Source organism: Lissotriton helveticus, chromosome 1_1 (assembly GCF_964261635.1).
Source record: "Lissotriton helveticus chromosome 1_1, aLisHel1.1, whole genome shotgun sequence".
Taxonomy (NCBI): Eukaryota; Metazoa; Chordata; class Amphibia; order Caudata; family Salamandridae; genus Lissotriton; species Lissotriton helveticus.
Window position 1 is genome coordinate 1,271,626,203 of NC_136057.1, and position 20,879 is coordinate 1,271,647,081.

General features: G+C 46.6%; 1 protein-coding gene across 3 annotated transcripts in view; it reads right to left on the minus strand.

Moving 5' to 3' along the window:
* TSPAN12 (tetraspanin 12) overlaps positions 1-20,879 on the minus strand; it is a 212,440-nt gene that overhangs the window by 116,424 nt on the left and 75,137 nt on the right. For all 3 annotated transcript variants that reach the window (XM_078680422.1, XM_078680439.1, XM_078680430.1), the window contains exon 3: positions 8,436-8,518. In XM_078680422.1, coding sequence (XP_078536548.1) covers positions 8,436-8,518 — 83 coding nt within the window. The remainder of the gene's footprint in view (positions 1-8,435; positions 8,519-20,879) is intronic.

Sequence of the window (20,879 nt, forward strand, 5' to 3'; positions counted from 1 at the left end):
ACACTGGTCAGACTGGGTGTTCCGCAGAGGTTTATTTCAACGATCTCGCTGCTGTACATATGCCCTTCGGCGTGCATTCGGCTGAATGGTACTCAGACGTCTCCTTTTACACTCACATGGGGGACCTGCCAAGGCTGCCCGCTTTCCCCGTTATTATTTATAATAGCATTGGATCCCCTGGTACGCCATCTCCAGGAAAGACACACCCACAGGGGCCTGCAGTTTAAAATGGGCCCACTGCTTATCGCCCTATATGCAAACAATATCATTCTTTATGTGAGACATCCTGACGATATTCTAGGGCCCATACTCTGAGAAATAGTCCAGTATGGTGCTCTGTCAGAGCTGCACATAAATTGGAGTAAATCGGAAATGTTCCCACTGATGGAGGCCCAATGTGACAGAGACACCGAATTTTCACTTAGATGGTGCGATGACTCAGTCAGGTATCTGGGTACCCACATACACAAAGAACCGGAACAAATACTGCAGCTCAATTATGGCCCAGCAACAGAGAAACTAGGATGTAAGATCGAAGGCTGGCTGAAGCTACCCCTCAGAATGGCGGGTCGAATCGCCATAATAAAGAAGGTTATATTGTCCCAATTCTTATATTTATTTCAAAACATCCCAATTCCATTGCCTAAGTGACTCTTCTCCATATTTCGCTCACATTTAATAAGACTGGTGTGGGGCGGCAAACAACCCCAGATTAGCTGGGCCATTTGAGTGTGGTGGGTTTAGGGTCCCGAATTTCTGCGTATATTATTTGGTTGCCCAGTGCAGCTTTGCGAGGCACTGGTATCATTCTGATGCACAGGACCCTTACCTACGACCTCCCGCACCCTACACCCCTAGCTGTCCTGCTGCGGGTAGGTATACCCCGCAATCCTAAAGATATCCAGACAGTCTCCACAACTAGTTGGGCCTAGAAACAACTCACTCGGGCAACCAGTGACCACCTTCTCTATTCTTCAGCCATTCCCCTGGCAGGGAACCTTTGGCTACCGATCACTCAGGAAGCCACGGTAAGGCGTACTATGTCCAAACATAACTTGGTGACGTTCGGAGACTTGTTCTCCAGCAGTTACGCCTTCTCAGGTGTTGAAGACACCTGTTTTCGAGATGCATCATTTATGGACCAGTTTATATTACATAGGCTACAGGGGGCCCTTAGAGCACAAATACTCAGCTACCGCCTGACTTCTCCCCGCTGATGTTACTCATTAAAGACAATAGCGGGGAGCATCTGATGTCCAAAATGTATATGTCTGCCATTGCTCTGCTATCCAATAGAGATGTCAGGATACACACGGCTTGGGAATGGGACCTGGGCCAGCCCATTTCTGACTTTCAGTGGCGCTGCTGCTGTGAACACATGCAAGATCTCCTTTAACCATAAACATAAATTGTTACATTTCAAATACATCGGATTGACCCAACACACCCTCACACATGCCCCAAGTGCAGCTCCCCAATGGCAGACTTCGCACACGTGGCGGGGACCTGTGTTAGGATAGCCCAATTTTCGAAGGCGGTATTCGTGGAACTGTCTAGTATGATATAACTTGATATCACTCCCACACCACTGCAGGAACTTTTGGGGTACGTTCATGACCTTCCAAGATCAACGCGGCGCTTCAGTGCACTTGCTCTATTGCTTGCCAAGAGAGAAGTAGCGTTACACTGGGGGGATAAACATCCATTAACGTTGAAAGCCTGGCTACACAGTATGACATACTGTAATACGAATAGTGATCGCTATGCACAACTGCAACCCTCGACTTCCAAGAAACTCAATATCTGGCAGACGTTCCGCTCATATTTGCTTAATTCACAGACTCTTGCGAGCTCACAAACCAGACACGATATCCAACTGCAGAGCACGGACAGAGACAATGAGACAACACCCGCTACATAAAGTAACACTATTGTGGGAATGGACACAAAGAATGCCCCCCCCCCCTCCACTGTAATCCAGGATCAGTAACAATGTTGACGATTGTTAAATATGGAAATGGACCGAAATTGCACACTTCGTTTTGAACATACCTATCTTGCACCTATCTTGCACTGTATGTTGTTTGCTATAAAATCAATAAATACCGTTTTAAAAAATTGATTTAAAAATGTGATGAATATGAACAATTGTTACTTACCTGTAAACAGGTGGTTCTCCAGTATTGGTGTCTTTCATAGATTCACATGCTTGAATGTCCCCCGTCGTCGGAGTGGGAGTCCCACGGTAAATAAAATAGCGATAATATACAATATATATATATATATATGTAACAACATAAAACCTGAAATATGTAATAGAAAAAAGGCATAACAAGCCTACACATATTTCTACATAGGAATGCATGGAAAAGGAAAAAACCATTTGCAGACTATCATTGTCATTATGTTGGTCCAAACCACAGCCAATCAGGCGCCAGCAACCCTCTAGAACCTTCTCCTCAGAGCTCAGCACCTCAGATTTTCGTAGCACATGAGTGACCACAGAGTCTATGAGGAGAAGAGAGCCTCTGAGGGGAGGAGGGTGGGTTGCATGTGAATCTATGAAAGACACCAATACTGGAGAACCACCTGTTTACAGGTAAGTAACAATTGTTCTTCTCCAGTATTAGGGTGTCTTTCATAGATTCACATGCTTGAATATAGAATAGAAAGCAGTAATATCCGAAGAAAACATCCCAGCATGATACACATGCATAGACTTATAAAACCAAATATGTCTATAGTCATGCAAGACATACAGTAATAAGGTAAACCATAATGGAGGAGGGAAGACAGAGGCTCACCTTATTGAAAAAGATAGCGAAGCATAGCCTGTCCCACTGCAGTGTCTGCTTTGTTAATGGTACCCAGGCAGTAGTGTTTCGTAAACATGTGCCTACTTGACCACATGGCTGCTCTACAGATCTGATGCAGCGGCACACCGGCAAACAGGGCAGTTGAAGACGACATCGCCCTGGTAGAATGGATCCTCACTGAAGACTGTAGAGGCTTGCCTGCCTGTTGATGGCAGAAAGCAATGGCCGAGGAAACCCCAGGAGCAATTGTAGGTTTGGGAACTTGACGCCCTTAGTGGAAACGTCCATAAACTATGAAGATGGCAAATGTCAGCAGCTGCATAAATCCATCTAGCTATGGTGTGTTTAGACACTGCTTGTCCTTGCCGTATATTTCCATAGGCAATAAACAGTTGATCGGATTTGAGAATGACAGAGGTCCTTTGCAAATAGAATTTTAAAACATTTTCTGATGTCAAGGGTATGTAATGCCCTCTTCGCAGGGGATTGCGGATTAGGAAAAAACTTCTTTAAGATAACTGGTTCATTCAGGTGAAAATCCGAAGGGACCTTAGGCATAAACCTTGGGTTTGTACGTACCACCACAGAATTGGGCGTGAATTGTAAGAAAGGTGAATTGACAGTGAGAGCTTGAACATCACAGACTCTTCTAGATGAAGTTAATGCTAGCAAAGAGAAAAAACGTTGCATGTTAGGAATTTGAAATACATCCTGAAAATTGGCTCAAATGGGTGGCGCATGAGCTGCGCTAATACTACATTAAAATGCCATGATGGAGGCGGACGACGTACAGGAGGAAACATTCTGAGTAGTCCCTTAAAGAACTGTTGCATTCTTGAAGAATAAAGAGAGATGGACCCATCCTGACGTTACCTTGAAATGGCTGCCCAAAAACCTTCAACGTTGTATGAGATAAGCCTGATCTTGCCAGGTGCAAGAAAAAAGGTAATATCTGGTCCGGCGTTGCAAGAAATGGGTGAACCCCAGCAGATTAACACCAAATGCAGATTTTTTTTTTTAAAGACTGTATGTCTTTATTTTAGTAGGTGCTCTCGCGTAAGCCAGTCCCTCCTTACAATCCGCCGAGATAGTCAGATGAGCTAATTGAAGGTGCTCAGGCGCCAATCTGCTAATTTTAGAGAAGCCGGATCGGATGGCAAATTTGACCATTCTGAATGGAGAGGAGATTTGGAATTGGTCGAAACTGTATTGGATCGTACTCTGAGAGGAGAAGAAGTTCGGTGAACCAGTATTGGCGAGGCCACCTGTGGGCAATGAGAATCAAACGACACAGCTCTTTCTTCATCTTACGGAGAAGGAAAGGCGTAAGCATATATTTGAGACCAGTTTATTGAAAACGCCTTCCCCTGCGAGTCCCTGTGGGGATGCCAGCTTGCAAAGAAACAGGCATTAGCTGTTCTTTTTTTTTTTTGTCGCAAAGAAGTCCAGATCGGGATGACCCCACTGCTGGAAGATTCGATCCGCCGTTGGCTGGCGCAGTTCCTATTCGTGGTTGGACACCTGTTGACCTGCTGAGGGTGTCCGCCAGCACATTTGCAACTCCCGGCACATGAACAGCCAAGAGTTTGATCCTGTGCCATATTGCCCAAGCCCATATCTCTTGGGCTTTCTGAGATAGAAGAACCAACCTCGTTCTTCCCTGTTTGTTTGAGTAAGGTATACTTGAAGTATTGTCTGTGCAAACCAACACTGTGGCCCCTTGAATGATAACACGAAAGGATTTGAGGGCTAAGAAGATGGCACCTAGCTCTAGCCGATTGATGTGCCAAGCCTTTTGTTGAGGGTTCCATTCTCTGCTGACCTTCAGCCCATGAAGATATGCTCCCCAACCCTCGAAGGGATTCGTCTGTGGTGATTGTGTAATTTGGCGCTTCTTGAAGGAATAACGCACACCCCTTCTACAAATTTCTTTCTTGGACCCACCAAACAAAAAGGCCTCTTGCATCCGAGGATTGATAGAATGAGATCTTCGAAGGAACTGGAGACCTGCAACCAATGTAGAAGAACCACCAAGTGGGAGATGCAGGCCCGTTGTTCGTGTGAGACAAACACCTTTGCTAGGTTTGTATTGATTGATGCTCCGAGAAAAGTTGATATCGGAGCTAGTACTAGTTGGGACTTGTCATGATTTATTGAAAATCAGGTTTTGAAACAGTGACTGACAAGTCTGGGTGTGCTGGACTGCTTGTAAATAAGAGCGAGCTCTTATTATACAGTTGTCTCAGCAATGATAAATTTGTATGCCTTGCAGACGTAGATAGGCTGCCACTGGTGCCAGGATGTACGTAAAGACACGTGAAACGGACCTAAATCCAAGAGGTAGGACTTTAATTGAATAAGTTCTGTACCTATTGTAAAGCGTAGCCACTTCCTAACTTAGGAAGGATTGACACATGAAAATAGACATCCTGGAGGTTGAGAGTAGTTATAAAGTCGTTCTGGCATAAGAACTTTAGGATTTTGTTGAGGGACAACATTTGTAAAGTTTGCGCAAAGATCTGAAATCATGCGCTACTTTCCTCATTTGCTTGTTGATGAGGAACTGAGAGTAAACCCTAACGCTGTTGGAGATTCGGAACCACTCCGACGGTCCCTGTTTGTATCCATATAGACACTTGTGCAAACGACACCCGTAGATGAGAAGGAGGAGGTCCCTTTGGAGGTGTAGAAAGAGGGAAATTTGACAAATTCTAAAGTGTGCCCTTGGGCAAGACGTTTAAAAAAAAAAAAAAAACAACGGTCCTCTGTCACCTTTGACCAATTGGAGTAAAAGTGAGATATTAGATCTCTGACGTTTTTGGAGGGAATAAAGGTGTGTTCCCGGTAATCCATTGTTTCTTAGAAGAGTCGCCTCGGCTGTACGATGATTGTCTATGTAGGACCTGTTGGTACTGTGCCTATGTGACTGCGTTTGATTTGAGTAACGCAGTTGGTTCTGATTGTAGGAGCCAAAACTGGATGGAACTCCCTTGAAACAAAGGACGTGGAGCTACATCCTCGGCACCACGAAAAGGCTGCGATTCTATATCCCGAAGGTGCGGGCAGTATCTGTGTCCTTTAAGATGGTCTGCAGTGCCTCATCAACATGCTGGCCAGAAGGGATCCTCATTCAAAAGAACAAGTGAAGTATTGAAGTCTGAACCTCCTTGCGAAAGACGTAGCATTGAAGCAAAATTGTCTTTCCCAGACTGCCCCTATAGCGAGCTGTGGAAAACCTGTACAAGCAATGTTCACTTCACAGTGTATCATTTCTGATGCACTTCTCTCTCTCTCACTCCTGCAGGATCTTCAAAGCGTGAGGCTTGGAGGATTCTGGAATAAGTGCTACTGGCGCCAACATGTCAGAGCACATCTGGCGGCATACCTGCCCAACTGGCTTGCAAGATAATCGCTGTGCCGCCTGAGTAATGACTGAGTCAGGGTAGGCTGAATAGTGGGGAGCTTCACATTTCTTGTCGAGGCGTGGAAAACAAACCGCCGGCACAGAGTTTGGCCTCTGCATGAGTCTAACACCTTCTTGCTAAATAAAGTCTATGATAGGAACTGAACGAACTTGTTTCTGTGGTTTCCCCAGGACGAGGGGAAAAGGGAAAAGCGATTTGCCGCTCTCTTCATAAGGAGGGGGAAAACCTCCAATATTCACCAGAGGTGAATGCAATAGAGCTCCAGTTTTTAGAAGAAGATATAAAGGCATGAGTAAAAAGCCATCACGTGGATGTAGCAGAAAGCTGCAGTCGACGAGATAAATCGTCTACCAAAACACATTGTGCATAAAAGTCAACAGTGTGTGAAACCAACTGTCGACGGGCTCAACCGTCGACGAATCCAACAGTTGACAGGGTCATCCGTCAACGAAGCCAACTGGCGTAGAAGCTGAATGTTGACGGAGCTCACCGTCTACAGAGCTCATCGTCTACAGAGCTCACCGTCTACAGAGCTCACCGTTCACAGAGCTCACCGTCCACAGAGCTCACCGTCCACAGAGCTCACCGTCTACAGAGCTCACCGTCTACGGAGCTCAGCGTCTACGGAGCTCAGCGTCTACGGAGCTCAGCGTCTACGGAGCTCACTGTCTACGGAGCTCACTGTCTACGGAGCTCACCGTCTACGGAGCTCACCATCTACGGAGCTCACCGTCGACGAGCCTACCATCGACGAGCCTACCGTCGACGAGCCTACCGTCGACGAGCGTACCGTCGACGAGGCCAACTGCTACGAGCCTGTAGTCGACAAGAGGGCACTGTCCTCACTGTCGTCGACGCATGCCTGGTGGCGTTGTCGTTGCAGAGCAACAGTGACGGCAAAGATTGTCGTCGGAGGGTAGATAGACCGTATCGTCGACAAGCTGGCACATTTTCACGTATAAAAGTGCGCAGAGTGAGTCTAGACGCCTGAGAGTAAATCTCGTGGGCGTAGATGTGGGAGGCAGACTCAAAGAAGGCCATAGACCCCTTAATTGTGATGTTACTTCAGCTGGTGAAGTAGAGGAGAAGCATCACTTAAAACCTTAATGTGCAGGACAAACAAAAAAATTCCTCCCACATCAGAAGGGGGGTACAGCACAAGAACAACCCCTTCTCCTCTTACCATGTCAGAGACAAGCAGAGTGTTTCCATATACTCTTCATGAGGGTTCACAGGAAAAGGTCACAGCTTCCTACAAGTGACACAGGGTCTGACCGTAGACTTCATGTAAGAAGACATTACAAAACTGTGATATTAAGAAGAAAAAATTGAAGAAAATTGAAGAAACTGAGCAGAGCTCAGGGAGACTCCCTTCGCACGACGTGCGGTAGAAAATCTAAGGTGCTGAGCTCTGAGGAGAAGGTTCTAGAGGGTTGCTGGCGCCTGATTGGCTGCGGTTTGGACCAACATAATGACAATGATAGTCTGCAAATGGTTTTTTCCTTTTCCATGCATTCCTATGTAGAAATATGTGTAGGCTTGTTATGCCTTTTTTCTATTACATATTTCAGGTTTTATGTTGTTACATATATATATATATATTGTATATTATTGCTATTTTATTTACCGTGGGACTCCCACTCCGACGACGGGGGATATTCAAGCATGTGAATCTATGAAAGACACCCTAATACTGGAGAAATATTTTTTAGATTTCTTTTCTCTTTTCAAACTTTATTTGCTGGATCAAAGTTGCTTTGTCTGACGGATTCAGTTTGTAATAAATGACCTTCTCTGCCATCATCCTCACAACTGCAGCCTAGGATTACATGAGGTGGACCATTCTCAAGACCAGCTTTTGGCAGAACTATTACAATGGTGTCTCGTTCTTCTATGTTTTAAATTAGAAGTAACTGTAAATACCCTGCTGTTTTTATTATTAAGGCGATGTCTGCTCTTTCAGTGGCCAGACAAGCAGATTGGACCGGAGACCCTCAGAAGACCTTGCTTGCATTATTTTAACACAGCCAAGTACAGTGGATGAATCTTAAGTGTCCTGTGGAATTAGCAGTGGTTATTTAATTGTGCAATGTATTAGTTCTGCAGGTATTACAAACATGCATTTATGCAAAAATGATCATTCATGGCAGGGTGATTCACTAAAAAGGAAGATCCCTCTTTTATAAAAGCATACCTGGTTTCTGCAGTTAGAGTGAGAACATTATTCAGATAGTCTCGCATCCAAGCAGAAATTCCCAAAACACACACTGACATCAACTGCAAAAATCAAAACAAAATCAATGTTATTCAGTGATCTCAACTAAAGAATCAATTCTACAATGTGCAAAGTACAAATGGATTTCAGAATATAAGAGCATCTTCATATTTGCAAATGCAATAATTTGTATCTAGTGAACAATACTCAGTAATTTGAACATACGATTTTTAACATTAATTGCTCAATTTAATCAAAATTCTCTGTGGGAAAACATGCCACACAGGTGGGAGGAGGAGGATGAGGGTGCAAGTGAACAAAAGTCCAAGATGGTGCAGGCTGCGGTAAGGGCTGCACAATGGGCAAGGAACCCGGGCACAGTGGAAGATAGCTACCCAGATCCAATCTTTAGAAAAATGAAGATAAAGCCTTATGCACACAATGCATGACAAAGTCTAAACTCAAACTACTGATATTATTGTGTTTCTTTACAATTCACCCTCCTTCACAAATGTTTACCTCACAGCCTTTGGCATCATAGCTTTTCTTATTGTGCTGTTTCATCATTACTTCTTTCTTTGTCTCTCAGATTTAACAATAAAGGTTATTTACCTGTCCCACTTCCTCCACCCAATTGTTGCCCGACTGACACTTCAAAAGTAATCCTATTCATGGCTGCACTCATAATTATCCTACATGCCACAGGCATTTCTTTAAAAAAAGGCCTTGTGCAACACGGACGCTAGTCATTCTTGCAGCTTAACACACAGAGACCTCTCAGGAATATATAAGCACACAATACTCACATATGGGACGTCATTAGTGTCTCTTGTCTCATCTACCACTTTTTAACACTTCATTTATGTGTTTGTGAGCCCACCTTAAAAAAGATTTTTAAAATGTGGATATTTACTCTCCACACCGTTGCTCATATTATCTGAGCAAATATATCACGTTATCTGATTTAACAAATAATTAAATTAGAAGCCTTGAAAATCTGTCACAGTCACATATTTCCAGGAGTATTGAAATGATAAATATTTATATAGAGAGAATTGTATCAGGTACACAGCCTCAATTTGTTTTGTTTCTTGAAAGGGAAATTATATGTTGTGGTAAAGAAGCCAATCCCCTGAAAGCCTTTTCATTTTGGTTTAGTGTACTCTCCGTTTCCACCGTCGACAGAAAGAAATGTGTGTGAATCCTTAGGAATGGAAATTACCTACAAGTCGTTGGCAAATACCCACATACTTATGAAATAGGAAGCGTTTAACACTTTGCTGGTCAGATTTCTGAACTTTCCTAGATAAGGGGACAACCCCTTCTCCTTCCCTAGTTTTGAGATTACCCTAAAAAATGTTGAGCATCTTTGATGAACTCAAGGGAGCAAAAACCAGTCACGACTCAGATCCTGGATAGCCACCCAAACACCGATACTGTGCAACGCGCTTTAGTTTGGAAAGCTCCTGTCCTGCTATAAATAAACATATTATGGAAATCAAAAACTTGAACATTAAACATTTTCATACACTATTTGAAATGAAATGCCATGCTTTTTTTACTGTCTTAAGAAGTGTTGTGTACTAAATGCAGTGTGGACTCTAAATGTAGCATAAAACTGATATCTCTGCAGTAGTCATCTACTGGACATTCTCTGGGCAGTTTGATTCTCTGCGCTCAATTGTAATCACAGAGCCACACGCAAAAGGATTTTGCCTAGTTTATGATTCCATATAAGATCCAAGCAAATGGAGATGGGCATCATAGCCTCCCTTCCTCTCGAAGACCCAGGGCCCAATAAACTGTACCACAGCTCTAGGAACTAGGGAAGGAAAGGATGAGGTCCACCTGAGCCTTGCCCAGTGCCAAAAAACACCCTTTATAGCTCTCCATTAGAGCCAACATCAATGAGGCGCACAATAATTGGAATAAAGGAGCAGCCTTCCTATTGGAAGGGGCGTTATAGCCTAACTGAAGTGTGTAATGGCCATTTTGGCAGAAGAACATCACATAAGAGGAAGTTATAGCAAAATTCAACTTACAGAAGGAGGATCTAAACAGTGACAGTGATTCACTGGAAGCAGGCAAATTAAACAGTCCCTTCAAAGATGGCATTGTTTCCCCCCATTTTTTCATAACATAAGCCATGGGATAAGCGCTACAGATAAGGACTCACACATATAACAAGACAAGAAGATAAGAGCCCCAAGTAATCAAGCACAATCATAGTGGCCATTTTGGTACAGATAGCAAATAAACCAGCAAAATCAACTTGAAAGAAAAAATACAGATAAATTAAACTAAGGAAAGAGCGAAAGTTAGAACACAACATATTACCACATCAAGATAGTAGCACCTCTTGGTTTAAAAAGCATCAATCTTCATCTCAATTCATCTTGAGATGTGCTCCAGGGGTCTAAAACTCTGACTCTCCACCCCCCGAACTCTCTCTCACTCCTTTCTTCTATGAATTTCTCATTTCCCTGTTCACCGATTTCAAATTGGCCTTAAAATAGATAATCCACATTTACAAATGGTTTTTCAATCTGCTACTCAGCATTTAGTGTATGTGAATATACATACGGTCACAAATGAGACATAATAACCCTTTTTTGATTTATGTATTAAAACTGTCATTCTTGCATATTGTCAACCATTTGTACTTTCATTTGTGATGTCTAAGCTGTAATTACCTTTGCCTGTGAAGCTCCGTGAAGTCGGGCTCACATGAAATAAGGTTACAAGTAAACAAAAACTCAAACTTATCCAGTGTAGACTGTCAAATCATAAAGCTTCTGCCACTGTGTCCAGTGGCCTACTAATATAGGCCAACACATGAAATTTCAACAATAAAAAAACAACAATCACTAGGCCCTCTTGGCGCCAAACACTGAACGGAATTTGTGATGTCAGCACACAGCAAGGGGGAGGGAAACTTAACAGAGGCATTCAAAAACAAATTAACAGAATATACAATCACAAATCAAAAAAAATAAGTGATTTAATTAGGCACTGTTCAATAGGGTCCTCACACAGTTGAACTAATTGTTTTTACAGTTCTCGACTGCCCAAAAGGGAACATATTAAGTAGCTTGCAATCAAAAAGTAAGGGCAAGTATTAACTGGAAACCATGGCATGGTGTATAGGGTTCGAGAGCTTTAAAACATTATATGCAGTCAGCTATCACTTGATAGACCAGGGGTGGGTAGGGTGGCTCCTATTAGTGCCTGGCAGTTAAAAGATCCGGCTATCAGACAAGAGGTGCTTCTAATGTCTGACCGCTACTTCCTGGAAAATCTGGGGTCGGTCTACTCCGCACAGTCCCTCTGGGAAGCGTACAAAACGGTCGCACGGGGCGAGGTCCTGTCCTTAGATGCTGGGAAGAAGAAAAAGAGTCATGCCGAGGTGGCTCGGAAGGAAGCGGAGGTCATACTCTTGGGAGGAGAAAGTGGCTGTGTCCCACACAGCTGCGGAGCTCCATAGATTGAGACTTCTGCAAGAGGAATATAAAGGCCTGGTGCGTGATAGAGCGATTGTGCACATCAGTGCTGTTTAGAGTCGCATATATGAGCATGGCGATAAAGCAGGTAAATTGATTGCATGGCTGGAACATGGTGAGAGGGCCTCGAGGCTAGTGCCGGAGTTAGAGGGACTGGAGTCGCGTAAAATTACAGACCCACAGGCGACCGCTGAGCCTGTAACCAGGCGAGGTCGCCCCCACACACCCCTGCTACTGCTTCGTTTTTTTGCCTTGCTTTTTGCCTCGTTTTTGCCTTCAGCTGTGCCTTCGTTTTTCCTTCGTTTTCCCCCGGACGACCCAGCCGCCGCTGAGCCGCCCTCTGACCTCCTTTCCCGCCGCTGCCTCCCTGCTGCCCCGCCCCCCTCCTGCCCATTCGCCGCCCCGCTCCCGCCACCCAGCTGCTCCTCCCTCCCGGCTCCTTCTTATGACGCCCATGCATACGCGCAGCGTTGACGCGCAGCGGGCGCGCCGATTGTGCGCCGAAGGCACGCCAAAGGCAAGCCCGTCTGCGCCCGTCCGCGCCTGGCCCGCGCCCAGCGCCAGGACCCCTGTCCCCCGACGATGCCTGCCCACACGACGGACCTACGACGCCGCCACCCTCATCGCACTCAAACCCGACCGAACAAGAGCCTGCCACCGAGCCACCCCGAGACGCACCCACGGACCCTTCACCTTTCAAGCCTGCAAGTTCACCTGCCTCCGGACCTGAACCACAGCCACCAAGTCGAGCACCAACAACAGCCACCTCAAGTGCATCCTGCTCAACACCCGCTCCATCCACAGACACGCCATCGAACTTTGGAACCTGCTCGACACAACCTCACCAGACGTCGCCTTCCTCACAGAAACCTGGATGAACGCCTCCTCCGTACCCGACACCGCCATCGCCATCCCAGACGGATACAAGATCACCCGGAGAGACCGCGTCAACCAGACGGGAGGAGGCATCGCCATCGTACACAAGAACACCATCCGCATCACGACCGACTCCAACGACACCTTCGCCGCCGCCGAGCACCTCCACTTCCAGATACACACCGACCCAAAGACGACCCTCAGAGGCTCCCTCGTCTACAGACCCCCGGGACCACGTACACAATTCAGCGAAGACATCACGGACTTCATCAGCCCGCACGCCCTCCGCTCTGCTGACTACATCCCCCTAGGGGACCTCAACTTCCACCTGGAGAACAACAAGGACCGCAACACCGCCGCCCTACTGGACAACCTCGCCAACCTCGGACTCAAGCAACTGGTCAACACCCCCACCCACTACGCCGGCCACACGCTTGATACCGTCTTCTCATCCAGCAAGCACATCACCTTCAGCCACTCCACCGGACTTCACTGGACCGACCACAGCTGCGTCCACTTCAGCTTCAGAAGAACCACGACCCACCACCACCCGCAACAGGTTCCTCACAGGAGCTGGAGCAAGATCACCGCCGAGCAGCTCACCACCTCCCTCAGCCAGAACCCACCCGCCAGCACAACGGACCCCAACGAAGCAGCACGCAACTTCACGCAGTGGCTGACCGCCTGCACCGACGACCTCGCGCCACTGAAGAACCCTCCCAGCAGACCCAGAAGCAAGAAAGCCTCCTGGTTCACCGACGAACTCAAGGACTCCAAGAAAAACTGCCGCACCCTCGAGAAAGCCTGGCTCCTCGACCAGACCACAGACAACATGACCGCCCTCAAACACGCCACCCGCAAGCACCACCAGCTTATCCGCACCACCAAGAAGAAATCACTGAAGGAACGACTGGACAACAACGCCCACGACAGCAAGGAACTCTTCAGCATCATCAAGGAGTTCTCCAACCCCAGCACCGGCAACAACGACATCACTCCTTCACAAGATCTCTGCGACTCTCTCGCCTCGTTCTTCCACCGCAAGGTCGCCGACATCCACAACAGCTTCGGCGCACCATCCACGCACCCAACCGCCGAACCAACGCCACCCTCCGCACCTGGACCACGGTGACCACCGAAGACACAGCCCTCACGATGAACACCATCCACTCCGGATCTCCAACCGACCCCTGCCCCCACCACGTCTTCAACAAGGCCAACTCCATCATCGCACCCCAACTCCGGGACGTCATCAACACCTCCTTCAACACCGCCACCTTCCCGGAGAGCTGGAAGCATGCCGAGCTCAACGCCCTACTGAAGAAACCAACAGCGGACCCCACCGACCTCAAGAACTTCCGCCCCATCTCGCTCCTCCCTTTTCCTGCCAAAGTCATCGAGAAGACCGTCAACAGACAGCTTGCAGCCTTCCTGGAGACGAACGGATCCCTCGACCCCTCGCAGTCCGGTTTCCGAGCCAACCACAGCACCGAGACCGCCCTCATCGCAGCCACCGACGACATCAGAACCCTGCTCGACAACGGGGAAACAACAGCCCTCATCTTCCTGGACCTCTCTGCAGCGTTCGACACTGTCTGCCACCGCACCCTAGTTCAACGCCTCAGCAACATCGGTATCCAAGAGAAGGCACTGGAATGGATCATCTCGTTCCTCGCCGGAAGAACACAGAGAGTCCGCCTCCCCCCATTCCGATCCGAGGCCACCGAAGTCATCTGCGGCGTACCGCAAGGATCATCACTCAGCCCCACCCTCTTCAACGTCTACATGAGACCTCTTGCAGCCATCGCACGCCAACACAACCTCAACATCATCTCCTACGCCGACGACACCCAACTGATCCTCACCAGAGACCCCGCCACCGCCAGAACGAGCCTACACGAAGGGATGAAAGACGTCGCCGAGTGGATGAAGAACAGCCGCCTGAAACTGAACTCAGACAAGACGGAAGTCCTCGTCCTGGGACCATCGCCCTCCGCCTGGGACGACTCCTAGTGGCCCCCCGCCCTGGGCACCACTCCCAAGCCAACAGACCACGCACGCAACCTGGGCTTCATCCTGGACTCCTCTCTCTCGATGACCAGACAAGTCAATGCCGTCTCCTCATCATGTTTCAACACCCTACGCATGCTCCGCAAGATCTTCCGATGGATCCCGACCGAAACCAGGAAGACAGTCACCCAGGCACTCGTCACCAGCCGACTGGACTACGGAAACATCCTCTACGCCGGAACCACAGCCAAGCTACAGAAAAGACTCCAACGCATCCAGAATGCCTCCGCCCGACGCATCCTGGACATCCCCGACGCAGCCACATCTCCAGCCACCTGAGGGACCTGCACTGGCTCCCCGTCAGCAAGAGGATCACGTTCAGGCTCCTCACCCACGCACACAAGTCTCTCCACGACCTGAGCCCCAAGTACCTCAACGACCGCCTGACCTTCTACACGCCCACCCGCCAGCTACGTTCAAAAGGTGTATACTGCTGACAGTAGATATTCCGAGATGGAGATCAGCGATATGATTAGGGACATTGCTATGCCGAGTTTGTCGGAGTAGGATAGGCACTATATAGACTCTCCCGATCTCCAATGATGAAGTGGCACAGGCTATAAGGCAAATGAAATCAGGTAAAGCGACGGGCCTTAACGGGATACCGATTGATTTGTATAAATTGAACGCCAATCGACTTGCTCCACAGGTTCGTGTCATGTTCTTGGAGAGTAGGGAAAAGGGCATGCTCCCATACGACCAACGAGTGGCCAATATTGTGGTCATACACAAAGTGGGCAAACCTAGGACGCAATGTTCTTCCTATAGGCCTATCTCACTGCTTAATGCAGAGCACAAGATATTAGCGAAATTGCTCGCCACTCGGCTGGTCAAGGTGATCACGTCTTTGATTCACCCGGATCTGGCTTTATGCCGCGTCGCAATACGGCACTGAATCTGCGGCGACTGCATGGTATCCTTGGGGGTTCTTCTCAGATACACGAACCGACAGTGTCGGTGTCTCTTGACGCCACAATGGCATTTGACTGGGTAGAATGGCACTACCTGTTTGTGGTGTTGACGAAGCTGGGCTTTTGGCAGGAGTTTATCGGTTGGGTGCGACTGTTGTACGCGGAACCCCTGGCTAGGGTCGTAGTTAATAATTGAAGGTCCAGAGATTTTTCTCTGGGGCGGGGCACAAGACAGGGGTGCCCGTTGTCTCCGCTACTTTTTGCGCTTGCAATGGAACCTTTGGCTGCCTGGGTCTGATGGGACAGGACGATTCGGGGCCTACAGTGGTCGCCTGACTGGGAAGATAAGATCTCACTCTATGCAGACAACGTTTTGCTCTATCTTACTAATCCCAAAGACTCCTTACGTAATTTCTTGGACGTACTGGATATCTTTGGTAGATATTCGTGACTGGCCATAAACTGGGCAAAGTCAGTGCTCTTTGTCCTGGTGGGTGACCCACCGGTGGTCCCGCGTTCATGTCCAATCCAGGTTGAAACGATAGGGTTCAAGTATTTAGGTATATTTGTCATGCTTGATCCGCAGCTGCGGTTCACCAACAATCTCGCTCTCCCATTAGACAGATGCAGGAAGGATGTGGAGCGCTGGAAGGCTCTTCCGCTGTCCTTGCTCGGAAGAGCTGCTCTTTTTAAAATGATGGCCTTTCCCCGGTTCTTATATGCCTTGCAAAATTCGATGGACCCTGTTCCGGCATGATGGAGGGATCGGTCTTCCTGACTTAAGGAAGTATTACTGAGCCTTCCAAGTGGCCGCTGTGAATCACATTGTTTACGGAACCCCCGGAGACCCGGGATATGCTATGGATCGAGGTCAGGCACCGGGAGGGATGATAGATAGGGCTCTGTACGTCAAGCCGAGGAAGTTCGCATTAAGGGGCCCGACCACACATGCGGTGCAAGTGTGGCATGTGGCTAACAGGTGTTTGGGGTGGGAAGGTAGGCTCACATTGGCCACTCCACTGTTGAACTCGGAGAAATTAGGTAGTCTGTGGAAAACGAAGGGGTTCAATAAGTGGGACACAATTGGCATTACTCATGTGAAAGATGTTTGGGGGGAGGGCGCGGTGCATACGTTAGATTCTTTACAAAAAATATATAGTTTGCACAAGAATGAAAATTTCCGATATTTGCAGGTGCGACACGCCCTCGCCACGCATGTCCCTAAGGACTTGGTACTCCCTGATTCGTCGCGCCTTGAAGATCGGGTGCTCGACTGACATATTCCAGAAAAGACCATCTCTCTGATATATAGAAAGCTGATCAATAACATGGAGGACCCACTGGGGCGAATCAGAGACCAGTGGAATATGGATGGGTTGGAATTAGTCGATGAAGACTGGGTGGGGGCAGTTTACTCTCCTAAGGTTGTGGCGATTCAGATGAGGCTTCGACTAGTGCAACTGAAGATACTGCATAGGTCATATATCACCGGGGCTTGACTGATACGAATGGGACAAGGAGGGAGTGGTGAGTGTAGGAGAGAGTGTGGAGAATCCGGCACCCTCATTCATATTCTGTGGCATTGTGTGGCGATACAGCCTTTCTGGACAAAGATTCACGATGTATTAAGAGATGTCCTGGGGGCGGAGTTACTGCCGGAGGCCCGAAGGTGTCTGTTGAATGTGTGGGAGCCTACGGATCTGAATGTATATCAGAAGCAGTGGGTCACCCTGGCTTACATGGTGGCCAAGCGGAATATTGTCCAGCTTTGGGGTGCTAGACAGCCGCCCCGAGTAACTAAATGGGAGGAGGACCTTGACTGGTGCATGTTCAGGGAGAAGTCAGTGTTTGTAGCTAGAGGATGCCCGAAGAAGTGGGGAAAGTGTGGGGATCATGGAATACTCACCGAGGAGAGATTTGTGAACCACCGCTGCCAAATCCGGGAACGGAAGCACAGGAATCCCCTTGATCCTAGGATCGTGTATTGTTGCTTGAGATTCTGAACCCAGCCACAATGACCCCTGTGTTGCAGACTGTGTGAGATCACCTGATTTTTATTATTTGTTTCCTTTTTGTATTGTTTATGTTTTATTCAATAAAAAGATTTATAAAAAAAAAAACATTATATGCAAACACTGTCAGTCGAACACATGTCAAAGAAAAATTCACCTAGTCAATGGCCAAGTATATTTTTTTATTATTTATGTATGTAGGCATTCTGAGATTGCGGTTATGGAGCACTTTGTACCTAACAACATAGAGGTGGACAACACTGAAGCCCATTCAGAAAGCCAGGATAGAACGGGTCAGTGAATACTGCAAGAATAATTTGAAACACTACTGCACACACCTACCACATTAGTAACATTGGTGCATCACTCTGGGTATTCTGTTCTACACAGCTTATGTATGTATCATTGTACAAAGGAGGGGAGGATGGTGTCAGGATCGAGGCAGAATAGTGGGGTGACTCCATCTGTTGTTTCCATCTGAATGGTACCCTTGGGTGAGGTTCTTCAGTTTCTTCCTTAAGTACAAGAGTCAGAGACATTGCCAAGTCTTGGTAGGAAAGACATTTAGGATGCTTTGAGTGCTGTAGAAGATCTGTTTTTTTCTTCATTCTTGCCAATTTGATCTTGTGGGTGTTTGTTTCTTTGCCCAATGAACATCTCAACAGATATGGTGGGGTTCTTCCAGTGAATATCTTTGAAGGTGATGCAACAGACTTTCAAGGTAATGCAGATTGGTAAATCAGTAGCGGCTGGTGACATTTGAAAGTGGTGAGGCATAAAAGTTGGGTATGACTTATGTAATGAGTGACATGAGCAAGCTCAATGGAACAAACGTGGGGTCTGGTGTGGGCCTTCCTCCCATTGAAAAAAAGATTGGCAAATGGTACATTTTCAAGCAAATTAATTTAGTGATAAAAGAAAGGCTTGTAAAGCAGTGGGAACTTAGCCTTGAAATATTAAACACATTAAAAACTGCCCCATATCTTACTGCATTAATATGTTCAACAGTTACTGTAATGTGCAAATTGCGGCCAGGGCGACTGACGCTGGAATCTGGGGATCAGGGTTCGATCCCCGGCTCCGGCGGCAGGTTAGCCCAGCACCATGTCACTCTGGGCAATAGCTTGCTTAATCTTCCCGACGGCCCCCAGCGCCTACAGACCCTTACGGGTGATTGTGCGCTTTACAAATGTGGATTATTATTATTATTACAGCGCAACAACTTCTGCCCTTTAAAATGTGTGCTTGCACTGTGTCTTGCACTGCATGCAGCATCAACTTTGGAAACAAATGCTCTAACCAGGCTTCGTACATCAACTGTAGTACACTCAATTTCTGACTCATTTGCTGATATACTGCACAGTGTTCCATAACTCAAGCACCACTGGCATTCTGCATGTTTTTAAAAGTATGACTGCTGGATTGTTATTAAAAATATTGCTTCTGGCTTGTTAACTGGCTTCAACCAGGGGCAAACCTTCAGAGGAGGTGTTTAGGGTGTTATACCCCACTAAATGTATTTTCAGACAAATAGTAGGGTACAGGTGCTTTTAATCTTGTATGGTGAGGTGTCTTTTGGATTTCACAAGGATTTTTTTATACATAAGCAGAAACAAAACACTCACAAACTCTCTCCCTCACTGCTTTGAAAGTCTTAAAAATGTTGCTTATTTAGCTAAATATTGTGTTTTCTCTCATTTACTTCCCCTACCAATCCGCATTTGTCTCCCTTTCCACTGCCCCGTTATCATCTCTCGGAGCCCTGTTTCTTCTATAATGGATTTTGACATTATAAGCCAGCGTGATTGTTAGAAAATCAGAAGCTCAAACTCCCCCAATCTTATTGGCCAAACTACGCCCCTGGCTTCAACACTACTTTTGGAGCTATTCCTGCCTTTTTTCAGCGCTTATATTTTTAAGCTTGTTTGGTGGTATATCAAGAACTCTTAATTGTAGGTTTCGTCATCATAATCATCATCCTTCAAAGGCAATGAACATGAATAACACAACATATCCAACTGAGCAGCACGGTTGACAAGCTATCACTTCTACTTGTGAGTAGCCCTGTTTTCCAACTTTCTTAAACTACAACCTCTTTAAGTGAGGCATGCGTTTCAATGCTTGAACTGTTTTCAAACTGTGATCTTGTACATTTCCATCGGAACATCACACTGTGCTCACTGTAGCTAGTTGAAACTTTATTCAGACAGTCAGGCATCAGGGTTTCTGCAATGCAATTGCGCATCATCTAAGGTGACTATTTTGAGTCACCAGTGGTACTGACATGTGGCACAACCTATGGTTTAGGCATCAGTACTCACCATTCTTGTGCTGAGTGTCACTTCACGTGTCAATCTTGACATGGTAGCCAACTCTTTGCCTCCACCTTTGAATCCTATCTTAATGCCTTGCTAACTTGAGGACATTTCACCGTTACATGCTCATATTGTTTTATATTACCTTTACATTGCCAGTTTTAGAGTGAAATTAACTTAGTAAAGATTGAGCAGGGAGATCAGTGGCTGGTCCTTGTGCAGTTATCTGATGTCAGGTTTTTAACTTTATAATCCCGTTATGGATTTTTATAATCTTGTTTTACTATGCTGCATGATAGAATGTGGCTACGGCTCTGGGTCAGATTTGTCCATTATCAATACACATAGATGTGTGTGCATATATATTCCCTAGGAACTGTTGCCCATCAATCAGGGGGTGCACTGTGTTTTATCCTATGTGCCCCTCAAAGCATTCTTATATTAGTTCATTTGTGTGTACATTTATGCAAGTTGTATTTAGTAACAAAAGCAATGTAAGATTCCACACCATATCCACTACCAACCCAACACAGCTACAATATTTTAGCTGGAAATTGACCTGGTGATGGACAATGGGATAAGACAGAAAAAACAGTGACAATAAAGGTTGCCTCTCTGACTTGTCAGTTTTGATGGGCATGGACTTCAACTGGTCATGTTGGTTATCTAAAATAGGTAAGACTATTATTACCCTAGTGGATGTAGTGCTGGAGGCACACCTATGTATTGAAACCACATG